Genomic DNA, 14,983 nt, shown 5'->3' with positions numbered 1-14,983 from the left:
TACATCTAAATAACGACACAAAATTACGGAGAGAATTAGGCGCCTATCTGAGAAGTATTTAATTTAATTCCGTCTTAGCGGCGCGAAGCAACTGAGGCGGGTGTACCTCGAAATAAAGTGATCGAAATCCCCGCTGCAAACTAAACTACTGGAAATAAGCGTTATTTGACTATAAAATGCAGAGGCGCGCGTGGGAAACTGCCAACGGCAAACTTAAACTAACCTGGACAGAAAAGTGCAAACACCAAACTTGGACCAACCTAATAATAAACTATCCAACGGTGGTGTCCCGTCGTGTCTGCCCCGCTAAGCCTAACGGCCGCTAAAATTCGGCTTTCGTGCGCTAAAATGACTTGGACAAACATCGAAAAGCCGTGAATCTGGGTGGTTAAATAGTGATACCTTGTTTTTAAACACGGCATTTCGTGTTGGGTGTGTTGGGTGTTCGAGGGGTTGTGGAATTCCGTATGCGGTGACGCTTGCACAATCATACACACACAAAGATGCGCATTCGAGGGGTAATCATTTTGACTCGGACAGCGCTTCACAGACAGAGAGGAAATGTCACAATTTATTTATTTATTTATTCATTCCGCATGTTTTCTATGATGGCAGGCCTCTGCTTCACATTCCAACCCTCACCGCGTGATCCCCGGATAGATTTCCCACGTAACAGTACACCTGTACGACCACTGCAACCTGCTGTCACCACCACGCGGCGCTAGGCGTCCGACGTTCCTCAACACCTTCTCGCCCTTTACTTTATTGTTGTTATGCCCCCTTTCCCCTCAGCGGTAGAACACGCGGTGGTGCTTCCAGTTCAGTTCCACATTCAACAGTGCAGTGCCCGCGCATAGCAGGATTTTGTATCTTCTTCCCAGTTCCGCCACATATTTTCGATCCACGTAAGTTAGAAACTTTTGTATGCCTTTGAACTTGAATTTATCAACTATGAGAAGTTCATAAATCTAGTGGCAAACTCGGAAAATTTGATAGCGTGTGATCAGTTGGAAGTGAAACCTCAAGTTAATACCCATGTAGGAAGTTTTTCCTTTCAAAAATACATCATTTATTACATTATTAGATTAGATTAGATTAGATACAAATAAATAAATGGAGACACTGAAAGATTGATTAAAAAACGAACGGCTTGGGGCATAGATACGCAACGTCACTAACGTTTTATGTAGTGATAACTCGATATCTGTTCACTTTGAATTTTATATCTCATCCCAAAGCGAGTGAAGCAAGTTACTCGGTACTGTGTTTTATAAACCATCGTATTTATAAATATTGATTTTTCAATCGTTTGGGTAATTTGGTTTCCAGAAATTAAAGGGAGGGTGGTTTACAATGTTTCTGTTTCCCAACTGCGGTTAACTTAGGTTCTCATGTTGCGATTAATTAAAGGTGACGGAATTTCTTCGGTGTCAGAGAATAAATATATTATTCGTAAGTGTTCCGGCGTAAGTATTGCGTAATTTGCTTCAACATTGTGTAATTTCATATCTCAATCAATTTATTTTTCCATCTTTCATTTTTAAATTATTTATTTCGGCGTCATCCCATCTCGATCTCCACGACCACAAGTAATAAAAGGGCGTGACTTTGGCTGATATGGATCGTCGGAATTGAATTACGAGAGATAAAGTTGCAACCTTCCATGCTCCCGCAAAACGAAACAGCAGTTTGCAGGCTCCAATATATCGAAATTCAGACGCGGCAAGCGGTTCGCTTAATGCGAAGTTTTCGACCGCTGTCGTTGATGTCACTGACTGTGACTGATCGGTGGTTGGAGGCCCCGAGCGAGTCAGTCGACGGTTTATTTATTTATTTATTTATTTCATAGTACCATGAGGGCATTTATTAAACAGTTTGTTTTATTTAGCTCCGCGTTAGCGCCCCGAAGCAACTGTGGCTATTAACTGTTTGTGTAGCGTTGTGTGTGGACAATTGTATTTATGGTTCAGAGAGGAAATTTCTTGGAATGCAGATAAAAATTAGGTCATGCATTTCGAATTTTGGCCCGATTTCGGATTGCATTTATTTCAGTACTTTTCTTCTTTTTTTTATTATTATTATTATTTAAAAAATTGCGATATCCGCTGTGATGTAGGTGGACATCTGACCCTTCATCTCTTTGCTTGCACGGATTTTCTTTTTTTCTTTTTGGCCTGAAAGGAAAGCCCGCAAAATACAAAAAAAAAAAAAGAAAAAGAAAACGCGTGACAATATTTGGTACTTTTGTGTATGTCTCGAAATTTCGTTTTTAGGACGGATTTCGTTATGGATTTCGTCCACGAGAGTGAGGCGCGTTTGACACGGCGAAAGTTTACAGAACCAGGCAACTTTTTTTTTCTTTTTTTTAAAGAGTCCACAACAAGGTCAAGGCGGGGAGGGGATAGTAGTCTCCCCAAAGGGCCGAAGGTCAGCGACGGCTTACTGACACAGTTCCCACAGGAACGGGTTGAGAAGGTTTCCCTCGAAAGTCGCCTGGTCTGGTCGTCATCAACAGCCCTAACAACAGTATCTTGCCACATAAATAAAAAACACTACCGCTAGCATCTTCTTTTATTTATTTATTTTTATTTATTTATTTCACTTTCAACGCATGTTCCTTTAAACGAAAGCACAGTGGAAAGATCCAGTGTCGTATCTACACTCTTAAAAATGAACTTCACCGCATAGCACCCTCCTAGCCAACCATAATCTCGAATGACATCGTTATCTGCCCTGATTTGTTGAAAACGGGAGGCGTACGCCTTTTCTGTGACAATTATGAGCAGCATAAGTGTCATAGAAAAGGCGTACGCCTCCCGTTTTCAACAAATCAGGGCAGATAACCATATCATTCGAGATAATGGTTGGCTAGGAGCGTGCTATGCGGTAAAGTTCATTTTTAAGAGTGTACAGGCGATAAGATTCGTGCTTTCCGGATGCTAAATCACACTTAGCTGTGTACGTTCATTTTGTGGATGATGCTTCAATTTCAGAATATGGTCGTTTGCCTGACATGGGGTTGCCAGACGCCGAATGCCCTGTGCGCTCCCTTGACACCATTGACGCCTCCGACGCCAACCAGCTGTCCTCTCAGCACACCCATCTGTTCCGTGGTACCCATTCACCCGTGGAAACAGTCTTAGTAAGACACTCTTATATTAATATCTCTCAATACGGTAGTATTCCCGTTTTGGCCGCTTTGTAGAGGCGGAAGTGACGTTACTTTTTGACGTGTGACGTCAAAAGTAGAAAACTGAAACAGTACCCGCAATTTCACCGTCCATAGGTATATCGATAGAATATGGGTGGCTGTACCGATACAAAAGGAATATGAACTGCAATTATTAGCAGCTAGCAACAGCAACAGTGATATCAACGGCGATCAGCCTTATCAGGGACTGACTCCTTAGCAGTTTATGCGTTTATAGGAGAAAATGTGCCCGGAGAAAACGTCCCCAGGAAAAACGTCCCCGGAGAAAATGTCGCAAAACAAAAGAAAAGAAAAAGTCCCATAAAAGTAATCACTGAAGTGCGGATAATTGTGCACGAAAAGCTCCTTCCCGACGTTTATCCTTGCTGAGAAAACGGAAAATATGCCTAGGTTGGCTACCCGCACGTAGGTACACTGGCTACTTAGGTCCATAACAAAAAAAACAAAAAAACAAAAAAAAAACGTGACAGGAAGAAAAATGCCCAAGAACAAGATCTCAAATCAAACACGGCTTAGAAGTGTCCATATATACTACCCGAGGTATCTAACAGAGGTAGAACAGACGGTAGAATTCAAGTGGGACAACCTGGAAAAGCCATCGGATTACCCAAAGTACACTCTTAAAAATGAACTTCACCACATAGCACGCTCCTAGCCAACCATCACCCCGAATGACAACGTTCTCGCTCTAGATTTGTTGAAAACGGGAGGAGGAGCCTATTTTGTGCCGTGCATAATGGCAACAAAATAGGCTCCTCCTCCCGTTTTCAACAAATCAGGGGCGAGAACGTTGTTATTCGGGATGATGGTTGGCTAGGAGCGTGCTATGTGGTGAAGTTCATTTTTAAGAGTGTAGGACCGATGGTCACAGAAGGGTTTCGCTGACACACTTCCCACAGGAGGAGATAAAAGAGTGTCTAACTCAAAAGACTTCGTCTGGCTGCGACCAAAGGGGCCAGGACAGTGTTGTAAACGTTACCGAAATACGGTATCGCGATACCGGTGCTCGTTACTTGAGTATAAAAAGTAGCGAAATATCGGTACTTCCCTTTCAAGTTAACGGAATACAGCAGCTACCGTTACTAAAAAGCGTAGCGCGATACTTTTGCTTACGACGAAGTTGCATGAAATCAGCAACATCGAAATCTCACTTACGTGAACGCTCTATATAGCGAACTCGGAGAAGACAGTTTTGAAACAGAAATGTCGAATATTTATTACTCTGCTAGCTTAGATACGTTAGTTGACTTTTTAGCAATAGCTGGCTCTCAAAGTTTTTGTCTGTCATCCTAGTGGGATTACTTGCAAGCGTAGACTGGTACGCGCAAGGCGGACCAGTGGCAATTATTAAAAGCAAGAAATATGACCGGTGAAGAAAGGGTAGGAGGAACTATAAAAATATCGATAATGATACGGAGATCCTCGGAAATACCTTCCCGACATCGCGATCCGCACTTTAATACCGAAAACAGTGTCGATAACTCCCAATCTATCGGTTACTGAGCGGTATCCGGCAGCAAGCCAAATTGCCTTATGTCAAAAATTGGAGTACGCTATTTGCAGGGATCTCAATAGCAAAAGGTAATTCAGGCGCGGAAGGCATAATCACAGGTAATGCCCTCGTCGCGTGACAGTATTAACAAATCATCGACAAATATTTTCATGATGGTAGAGATAAATGAAATGCTGACACAAACAACACAACAACAAGGTCAACAGTGCTGAGGTAAATGCGTACAAGTCCTGTCATATGTTAGTTATTAAGAGCTGTTTTTGTGGTATTCGTTACAAAGGCAAGGCCTATTAATTATCCGTGAGACTGAGATGGTTCGTGGTTGTCGCATGCAGTAAACGAACCGTGGCGTTGTCGACGCAGTGTCAACAAGACCGCGTCACAAGACGGATAACGCAACAGCTTCCCTTATTCCTTGCCCAGAGTATAGAAAAGAAATTACGTTCGACTATTAAGCTGCCGTGAAGCTGTGGGATCTTCCGGGAAAGCTCGAAGCCGCCCAAAAAAGCCGCACTTTATTCGTGCAACGCATCACCTTTTAGGAAACGCAGTGCTTGCACCAAGGTCCAGACAAAGCAGACGACAACACTGTCGTCTGCAAAGAAAGCAACATTGTCGTCTGCAACCAAAGCAGACGGATACCGGGACAGACGGCGGGTTTTCGTCATTTGCCTCTCTACCCTGCAAACCGGGAAAATATTCCATCGAAGCAGACGACAAAGCTATAGTCCCTGTGTGCATTTCCTTTTTCTCTCTTTTTCTTTTTTTCAGAAAGAATCATTTAGTCGCGAGCTGCGCGAACACCCTGCGCTTGGCAAAGGCAATCGAGTCGATGTATCGCTAGTTAATAGAGGTGAAGCAGAAGTACCCGAAACAGCAGGAGAGAGAAAGTCAACCTGATCCATCCGATTCACGCAAAGGCTTCCTGTATTACATTACAACATCGCTCCTCTCTGCCTGAGGTGCAAGCATGGACTCGCATAAACATATCCCACATGCGCGCGCATACAATGGAAATAGTGATAGCCCGCTGTGATCTGCGATTTGGAATGCGTTGAACGGGCTTAAAAACATGCGTCCCGGTTGCTTGCGGTAATTACCGAAAGGCGCGGAAAATTTAGAGTCGGACACAGAGTGTTCAGAAACAAAGATAGTCAGCGGCGTTGCTACACTCTTAAAAATGAATTTCACCGCATAGCACGCTCCTAGCCAACCATAATCTCGAATGATATCGTTATCTGCCCTGATTTCTTGAAATTGTGTGGCATACGCCTTTTTTGTGACAATTATGAACAGTATAAGTGCCACAAAAAAAAAAAGGCGTACGCTTCCCGTTTTTTTGGGCCCACGAAGGTACATGCAAATAGGAAATTAAACCCGGACTAATTGGGCTATCAGATAACGTTGGTTTGGGGCCACTCAAATGAAAGTAGAAAACAAGACCGTACCAAGTTTGACCGTGAAAGGATAAATAGATACAGAACCTCACAGCATAGCACTCTCCTAGCCAACCCGAAAGACATCGCTCCGCCCCTCGAATGGTTAAAAACACTTATGCAGTTGTGGTAATTGTCACAAAGGGGCGTACGCTCCAGGCTCTCCACAACTCAGGAGTGACCATTCTGTGCAACCGCTGGCCTTCGCTGTGCTACGCGGTGAAGTTCCGTTTTAAAGTAGCACAGAAGTCATTGTTAACACCCTGTTTCATTCCTATAAAAGTGTTAAGTAGGCCAGTGAGATGCACCATGATACATAATTCACACCACAGAGTCATAATTATCGCAGGAATTGATTTTAAAGTACGCCGCAAAAAGCGACCGTGATTAGAGAGCAGTACCAGCCTGCCAGGGACCTCGCGGTGACGCTACAGGGGGTACGCTCGCTGATTGGTCCAGAGAAACGTTGTCTGCTACTCCGCTGTCGTCTGCTACTCGGCTGTTCGGGGTTTTGAAAAAGGTTTGCTCCTGGCTCGGTCATGATTCGGAAGGCTGAAGGAACGTGGGCACGCATGCTTTCAGTTCCTACACTCTCAGAACTTCACTTCACCGCATAGCACGTTGTGCGCCAACCAATGCCACTAATGATACACCGTTAAAACAGATGGTGATGGTGGAAGAGCTTCACCACATAGCACGCTCCTAGCAAACCGTCATTCCAAATGATATCATAATGTGCCCTTATTTGCTGAAAATGGGAGGAGGCGCCTATCTGGGACACATTATGCTGGTCCCAGATAGGCTCCTCCCCCTGTTTTGAGCGAATCATGACACAGAATGATATCATTCGTCACGGTGGTTGGCTAGGAGCGTGCTATGTGGCGAAGTTCTATTTTAACAGTGTAGGGTTATCGCTTTGAAGAGAGAGAGACGGGCGTACGCCGTTTTTGTAGCAATTATCATATATAAACAAATTGCTACAAAAGGGCGTACGCCCACCTCGCTCGTCGAATCGGAAGCGGTAATAACCCTACCACTCGTAGCAACGGCTGGTGGACAAAGTGCTATGCGGTGAAGTTCTGTTCTGAGAGTGTATAGGTCCGGCGTTTCTTCAATCGTGAGCAGCACAGAATGACAAAACATGCAATGTTAACACCAAACTTTCTCTAAATGTGTAGGGCCTGACTTTTTCGGGTTTTATTTTTGGCCAAATTCGGGGGGTAAATATCGGGTGATATTTTTCATTTGAAAATTCGGGTGTATTCGGGTTAAATCTCGTTACGGCATATTCTGTCGTCAGGAATTCGGGTGTATTCGGGTGATTTTTTTTTGTTTAATAAAAATTTGTCTTAACATGGAACTAATGTTTAGCAATGTTATCAAAGTTTATTTTAATGCACGCTTATATGAGTGTGCCACGCGACCCGGATGTTTTCGGGTAGATTCGGGTTAAACCCGAATTTTACAGATTTCGTTCGGGGGGTAAATATCGGGCAGATACGGGTTTAACCCTAAAAAGTCAGGCAGGCCCTAAATGTGTTGTGCTCGGGGCCGTCTCTGTACGCGAGAGCGAGCTCGACAACGCCTGCCAAACAGATCACGTGACCCAAATACGTTCGTGACCATCCATTTGGGAAGGCTTGCTTCTACTTTCGTTTTGCTTTCTTTTCACTCGGTGTTATGTCACCTTGGACTGATCGTTCCCGACGTCAGCTACCTGCATTCGTACAGACGCCAAGCTCTGCGTTTGTTATCTTGCTGCTGCTGCTTTATGGGCGTTTTTGTAGCGGCGCAATATCGTTCCCTTATACGATTGAGCACGTTCCTCTTGCACGGGGTTTGGCTTCTGTTTCTCTCTCAGCTCACCACACAATTCTATATCCAGGCAGAAATAATAAGGGTTACAGAAAGGGGGAGGGGGGAATATGCTTATTACAGTCAAAATCCTTTACAACGAAACTCATGGGACAGCAAAAAAAATTCGCAGTAAAGATATTTTCGTTAAAAAGGATGTCTATTATTGGACCTATAGGCTCCAGCAGGACCGCAAAAAAAATTTGCTGTAGTGGTATTTTCGTTAAAAAGGTGTTCGCTATAAAGGAGTTTGACTGTATATATAAAAAAATAAGAGGGAAAGGTTAGCCACCGGTATGGCGGCTTGCTATTCCCAGGAAAAAAAGGGAAAAATAAAGTCAAACAAAAAGAAAAACGAAGAAAAAGGAAAACAAATAAACAAAAAGAAAAACAAAAGAACGAAGAGGAAAACAAACATGAAACTGGTCACAGTTCACCCAGAAGGCCACAGGACCGCAGAAACTGGGCAAGTGCCTTTGTCACCTGACTGTATTGTGTACAGAAAGGTATTGTCAGGAGGTGCTGAAGACATGGGGGGACACCGTCTCCGAAGCACCAGAGGGATTCTTAGAGTACGTGCACGTGCATTCACGTACTTGCAGCGTAAACTACACGTATATTTAGGTCGACAGTCTCTTAGATGTCGTTCTCTGCGGTCCTTCTGTCGACTTGACGTTGATGTAACTGGCATTCTCGGACCGTTTTCTTTCTTGAATTTCTTCTTTTTCTTACAGTTTCGAGTCAGTCATTATTTGATTAATTAAATACTCAGTGTAAAATATGTCAAACAGACACCGAAGTGTTATTTTATATTCCAATGCACTAGTTATGTGCAGATTCGATATAGGCGGAAATGCCGCAGAAACAATGACAGTAGCCTGTGCGAAACACAGCGAAAGTCTCGAAACAAGTATTCGAGCGAGCAAGCACACCTTGGTAATGAACACCATGAAAGTTTGTTAATTCGAGTATTAGAGTAACGAAAATAATGAAAGTAAAAACGTACTGCAGTACTTGCTTTACGCCGGCCCTTCGCCGGCGGCTCGCAGTTTGCACGGCCTGCAGTACATATTTCGACTAATACAGTTCGAAACGCATGCATTTCGGTCGAGACAGCGTGAAACTTGACAATTCGGTTAAAGCGATTTCGGTATAACGAACACGTGCATGCGTATCGCGTACTATCTTATGTTCTCGGGTACAACGCGGAAACACCGTGCACACACACACACACACACACGACATTTAGCTGCCCACTCCAATTGACAATTCGGATAACGCGATTTCGTTATAACGAACACGTATCGCGTATTATCTATGTTCTCGGGTACAAGTCGGAAACACCGTGCACACACACACACATGACATTTAGCTGCCCACTCCAATTCACAATTCGGATAAAGCGATTTCGTTATAACGAACACGTACTGCGTATCGCGTATTTCTCTATGTTCTCGGGTACAACGCGGAAACACCGTGCACACACACATATGACATCTAGCTGCCAACTCCGTGCTCGTTGACGCAGAGCCGCGGAAACCCTGGCAGAGTCAGGGGCGGAAGTTTAGGACGGATGCTCCATTGTTTGGAAGAGAAAAAAGCGTCAAAGTATGCCTATAGTCACGGCTCATCAGTCGTCCAACCATTCTATGGTGATTGGCAAGCGGCATACTAGCCGAATTCCGATACTATGCTCGCTTTCTCTCACCGCTGCTGACGTTAACGCTGTCTGTCTGTTGACAAAACGATTCAACGCAGCTACGATGACATCTCTTGTGTAACCTCTTAACTGGGTGCTTACTTCTATCGTGTCTCGGGCACCTGCTCGAATTCTATACCGCCGACCGTTATGTTCGCGAGGTCTTCCGGAAGATTTTCAACCGGATGCCTGCATAGTTCCCCTCTGGGAGCACGTATTAGCGCTCTGTCCCCTCTGTCACACTGTAAAATTCGGGTACCTGCTCATGAATACCGTAACGGTTACTAACACTTATACAGAAGGTACCAAAGCCGAAACCTAACCCCTATCGTGACTTGGCCTTCCATACGCGTTTGCATTCCTTCGAATACCATTAGTTTACATACATTTGGTACACGTACCAAAGCGTTTAACTGAACCGGAACCAAAAACCGGAATTAACCGTTATTTTTAGCTGGAACTGAATCGGAACGGAACCGATCTAAAAGCTTCGGTTACCGGTCCGTTTCGGGTTGATGTGTGGTGGGGGTGATGTGGGGCCTCGGGGAAGGGATGAAAGGGGTCCTATTGGTCGAAAACCAGAAATAAACACATAAAAAAACGTAATTATGAGACCTTGTATCATTTTTAAGTGGCTACCTATAATTTTGTAGCGTAATTAGAACCTCGAACCGGTACCGAACCGGTTTACAGCCTCTGAACCGGTTAATCGAACCGATATATGTGAACTCCGGAACCGAACCTTTATGACCGAACTCGAGCCCGAAACAAACCGAAAAACGTTTCGGTTCGACGCTCTGATTAGAGGTGTGCGCGGGGGGCGGTTATATGCATTACCGCGGATTATTTGCTACTGGCAACTGAAAAGAAACTGGGAAAGCGAGGAATATGGCGTCAAAAATGAAAAGGTGAAGAAAACTTTCGGCATCCGCTTCCACTGGACCTTCGTTGCAAAGAGGATTGCGGATCTTACATGCGCGGATACTGTGTACCTCCTTCCTGCGTACAGACGTATCACGTACCCGATACGTGAAAAGCATATTGTGAAGGCCTGTACGAATAATACAGACCCGCCCCCATTCGCGCGCAACTGTGTGTTTTTGTACCGCGTATCTAAGCTGCACCTGTATTGTGCAACAGGCCTTATCCCAAGTATGGTTTATTTTATGATTTTTGGACCAGTTATGCTTTGCTCTTTTTTTTTTTTTTTTTTTTTTTTGCTACGAGAGTACGCGCAAGCGCATGTGCTCTGTGCCTGCGTTATCGGGCACAGTCAACGGTTGACGGAACACAGCTGTGAGCAGAATGGGCAGAGAGATTCATTGTTGGCAAATGATTAAAGAGTAGGCGTGAGTTCTGAAAAATAAATGTTTGAAACGAAACTGCTACTCGAATACAGTATTAAAGGGATTACGACACTCTGATATTTGCGGTCCATCACGCGATGCAGACAAAAGTATTCAGGGACAGAGTCATTTTTTCTACTTTAGCAGCTGAGGAGATAGGACACACCTCCGCGACTCCCTCTGACGTCAGAGGAACGACAGCCATTCCCACTGGTGCTCGTTAGCACGTGACCTCTCCGCCGTGCTGACGTAGTTGGATGCCGCGATGTATTGGCGCTGCTGCTCAGCACACAGCTTCGTCGTTGACAATACAACAGTGCGAATTATCTCCCCACAAAAGGGCATGGTTATTAAATAAATAGAGTAATTTAATTAGAGCCGCACCCTCCGGCGAGCTGTGCTAGCAGTGACGACTTCCGCTACGCCTCCCCGAATAATCACGCGAGTGTCAACAGAAGAAGAACAAAATGAAGTATCAATTTCTCTTTGACTGTCAGACGACGACCTTCAAAAATACAGGAAGCAGGGCTATAATCCTTTTGCGTCTCCATGCTTCAAAGGCAAACGGGAAGGATGATTGCATTTAAACAGCACAACCGTTTCCCTGAACTCGAGGGAAACCTCGAAGGGATGATAGGGACAGACCAGTCCGTTCATCCATGTGTCCCGCTTTTTGTGATGATGTTGGAGTGATAATTGCGTGTTCATCGATCTAACATCTGTCGAAAACTACTTCGTTACTCTGAACGGACTGACTTTGTCAACTGCCAATGTCTTACCTACTCTTGTTCTTTTTCTGCAGTGGCATGGAGCAAGTGTGGCAAGCAGAGTTCCAGAAGCTGTTCCGACAATACCTGCCGCAGTCTTGGTATCTCCTCCCAGTTATGCAGAGACCATTGGGGAACTCCTGGCAGACTTTCGTCGATTCCGCAAAAGTCCGCTTCTGTTGTGAGGTGCGTACGTTCGGCGAGCAATAATTTCGCCACGAATGAACAATAAACGCACACTGTATAATGCGTAAGGGGAACATTTCGAAACTGGCTCGCAACCACGAAGTGAAGTTTTGGCGCCACGTTATAATCGTACAGCAGGCGTGACTTTCGTAGAAGGTAGCAGAAGACGCAATGCAAATAGCCAGGTGCAAACAAGCGTTCGCTGTAGTGTGTCGTAACAATAAATTAACTCACGTTCTGGTTATCTTAGGCTTGCCAAGATAAACACATTTGCAATATCACATTGAAAAGCGTGATAAGAATGACAATTTAGGAGTTCAGGAGTACGAATGAGAGACAACAGCAACAATGCATTTGCGACTTTTTGTAACGCCATCTAGTGACGTAACCTTCAGTTCAAAAGCAGACGACTGTTAAGCAAATGACAGGTCAGCTGTTCACTGCGCGACTAGATTCCTTCTCTTTGCCCTCGTACCTGCATATAGCTACGTAATAGGCCACATCTAATCGAATCGATGAATTCTGAAGTCAGTGAAGATGGTGGATGTGAATAGCCTGAAATATGAACCCAATGACAGCTTCCACATGACTTGCCGAATAGCGTACGCTTCCGTGCCCCAGGCCTGACATTGCAATGAGGAGAGTTCGGCAGACGAGTTTGCTACCATTCAGACCATTGCCGGTAGATTCGTCATGTCATGCTGTACAGACAGTTCCTCACACTTAGCGCACGAATAGTTTCCTGCGCATTTACTGCCACTTCTGGCCCATTTGAGCCCAACAACGATATTGTCTGCTTTGCTGCTGAATTACCATTGAAACTAATGGCCATTGAACCGTGTAAACTTCTCAAAGAGCGCCAGATACAGTGCTTCCTGTCAGGTTGACGCGTTACAAGCCTGGCGACGCAGCATGCATGTGCATGTTCAATGGCCATTGGTTTCAATCATCATTGAAGGCTGCCCGTGTGACAGGGGGGAAAACATCAACTCAGCTCGTGTATTTCTGCAACGTTGCAGGAGTGTGGTCATGGTTGGACGTCCATGAAAGGACGTATCTCCTTCTGGTTCCTGCTTACCACCTCGGGGGAAGGTCTAGTGACATTCAAACTATATGGCCAGCAATGCGACAAGTGCAAGGGAGGCAAATACGAGCCAGCAATGTGGTACCCAGAAGAAGTTGTTAAGGTGACATTCCCTCGGTGTATGCCATGTTTCTGTTCTCTCTGTCTGTGTTTCTGTCTATTCACTCGAGACTGTGCATCGGCAAATTCTGTTTCTCTTACACCACGAAGAAGAAAAAAAAAGAAAAACATTCCAAGTTATTTTAAGGTACTAATGTGGATTTCTTTGCACAATATTACGTGAGAAGTAATGCCAAATTAAAAACAAAATTGCAATGCAGCCAGTTCTTATTTAGCAGACGACTCACCACAAGTGCCCCACTGCGGACTAAAAGAAAGCTTTTAATAATTTTTATTTCATCTCGTAGATCAAGTTTTCTCAAAGACTACTATGCCATCAGCGAACATTACGTGGTTCCACAAATTTTTGAAAGAACCTGCAAAACTCGAGATAGTTTCAGATTCTCAAAGTGACAACGTGTAGACGCCATTGAGAGCGAAGACGTCATTTAGAGTTCAGTCTCCGAGAAAAAATTAGATTGTCAGTCGATGCTGAACATTGTGGTGTCAGCTTCCGGCTGTCGCTTAATTTCTCTCTTATTTACTCAAGGTACTAGTGAACATCTACAACAGAGTGGGCCAAGTGTACTACGGCTTCTACCAGCCCCCCATCCACAAGAACAGGCGTCCGGGCAAACCTCGTAACCCTCACAACGCAGACCTGTGTCAGGCTTGCAGAGATGGAGTCTGCTCGGAGAGGAGGTGATCGACGGCACAGCCATAACGTACGACGTCCACCTCACATCCGAAACTGATGCCATTACCGGTATTTATATACGTAATGTTGTACGAACCAAAGTGAATGTGATAGCAATGTCGGCAGTGCAATATTAGTTGGCAGTGCAAACATAGCGAGCCCCTATACTGTTATTTGTCAAATGTCCCTTTTTTTTTTTTTCTTTTTAAGTTTGTCATTTTAGTGTCCCCCCCAAATGGGACATTCCATAAAACACACCAGGAAGTGGAATGTCCAATTTTTTTTGGGGGGGGGGTGAATCATCATGTTCCCATTTTTGGGAATGTGGCATTCCCAAACATGAACAGACACACGTGCATGTCATTTTAAATGATGTATATAAATTAAGAGAGTATTGAGTGTGAGAAGTTGACCAATTGCATGTCAGGGTACAAAAAAAAAAAAAAGGAAAAAATATATTTTCTCCAAATTGGTCACTCATGAGAGATCCACCTGTTTTTAGCGAAAAGTTTTGGAAAAAAAAAGAAAACGAAAGTGTGTCGTGCCTTGTACAGATCTGATGCAGAGTTTGCTTCTTTGAAATATTTTGAGCAACAACCTTTTTTGAACAATTGTACAAGAAAATGTTGTGTATAACTTACACGTTATATCGCTAAATAAAGTTCTACCGTTAAAATACGTTTGGAGAGCTCCTCTCAATTTCACTACCTCTTCACGACACGTGCAAGCATCCCACAAACTGATATTGAGTCAAAAGTATCAGTCAAAAGTCACTGTCTAAAAAAACAGTAATTTTGTAACACATAAATGCAGCACGTTGCAACACACTAGAGGAAGTTGTTGATTACAGTTATGACGACGTAGGGACAAAATGTACGCGAAATAAATAACGCGTAAAGTTAATTAATAACAAACGGTGGACTAACTAATAATGAATTAAACATACTTTGTCACTGTGCAGTGAAAACATTACACAACATACACAAACCCGTTTCTGTAACTAAGCCACTTTTTTCAGTAACTTTGTCAAAGTAACTTGGGGTAAGTTCCACATTCCTTTTGTTCGATACTGGTATACTAGCTACAAATAT

General features: G+C 44.0%; 1 protein-coding gene across 1 annotated transcript; it reads left to right on the top strand.

Moving 5' to 3' along the window:
• Positions 1-800: 800 nt before the first annotated feature.
• On the top strand, positions 801-14,570 carry LOC135369995 (receptor-transporting protein 3-like). The gene is made up of 5 exons (XM_064603639.1): positions 801-905; positions 2,994-3,142; positions 11,862-12,012; positions 13,032-13,199; positions 13,746-14,570. Exons 2-5 carry the CDS (start codon positions 2,997-2,999, stop codon positions 13,899-13,901), a joined length of 621 nt encoding a protein of 206 aa, XP_064459709.1. The 5' UTR covers positions 801-905; positions 2,994-2,996; the 3' UTR covers positions 13,902-14,570.
• Positions 14,571-14,983: the final 413 nt, after the last annotated feature.

This window comes from Ornithodoros turicata, chromosome 10, assembly GCF_037126465.1.
Source record: "Ornithodoros turicata isolate Travis chromosome 10, ASM3712646v1, whole genome shotgun sequence".
Taxonomy (NCBI): domain Eukaryota; kingdom Metazoa; phylum Arthropoda; class Arachnida; order Ixodida; family Argasidae; genus Ornithodoros; species Ornithodoros turicata.
Note: the sequence above shows the minus strand (reverse complement) of the source record. Positions and strands in the feature narration are given on the sequence as shown.

Coding starts and splice junctions, on each gene's coding strand:
- LOC135369995 (XM_064603639.1), top strand. CDS start 2,997: ATGGTCGTTTGCCTGACATGGGGTTGCCAGACGCCGAATGCCCTGTGC. Junction 3,143..11,861: donor CACCCGTGGAAACAGTCTTA/GTAAGACACTCT, acceptor CTTTTTCTGCAG/TGGCATGGAGCAAGTGTGGC. Junction 12,013..13,031: donor AAGTCCGCTTCTGTTGTGAG/GTGCGTACGTTC, acceptor GCAACGTTGCAG/GAGTGTGGTCATGGTTGGAC.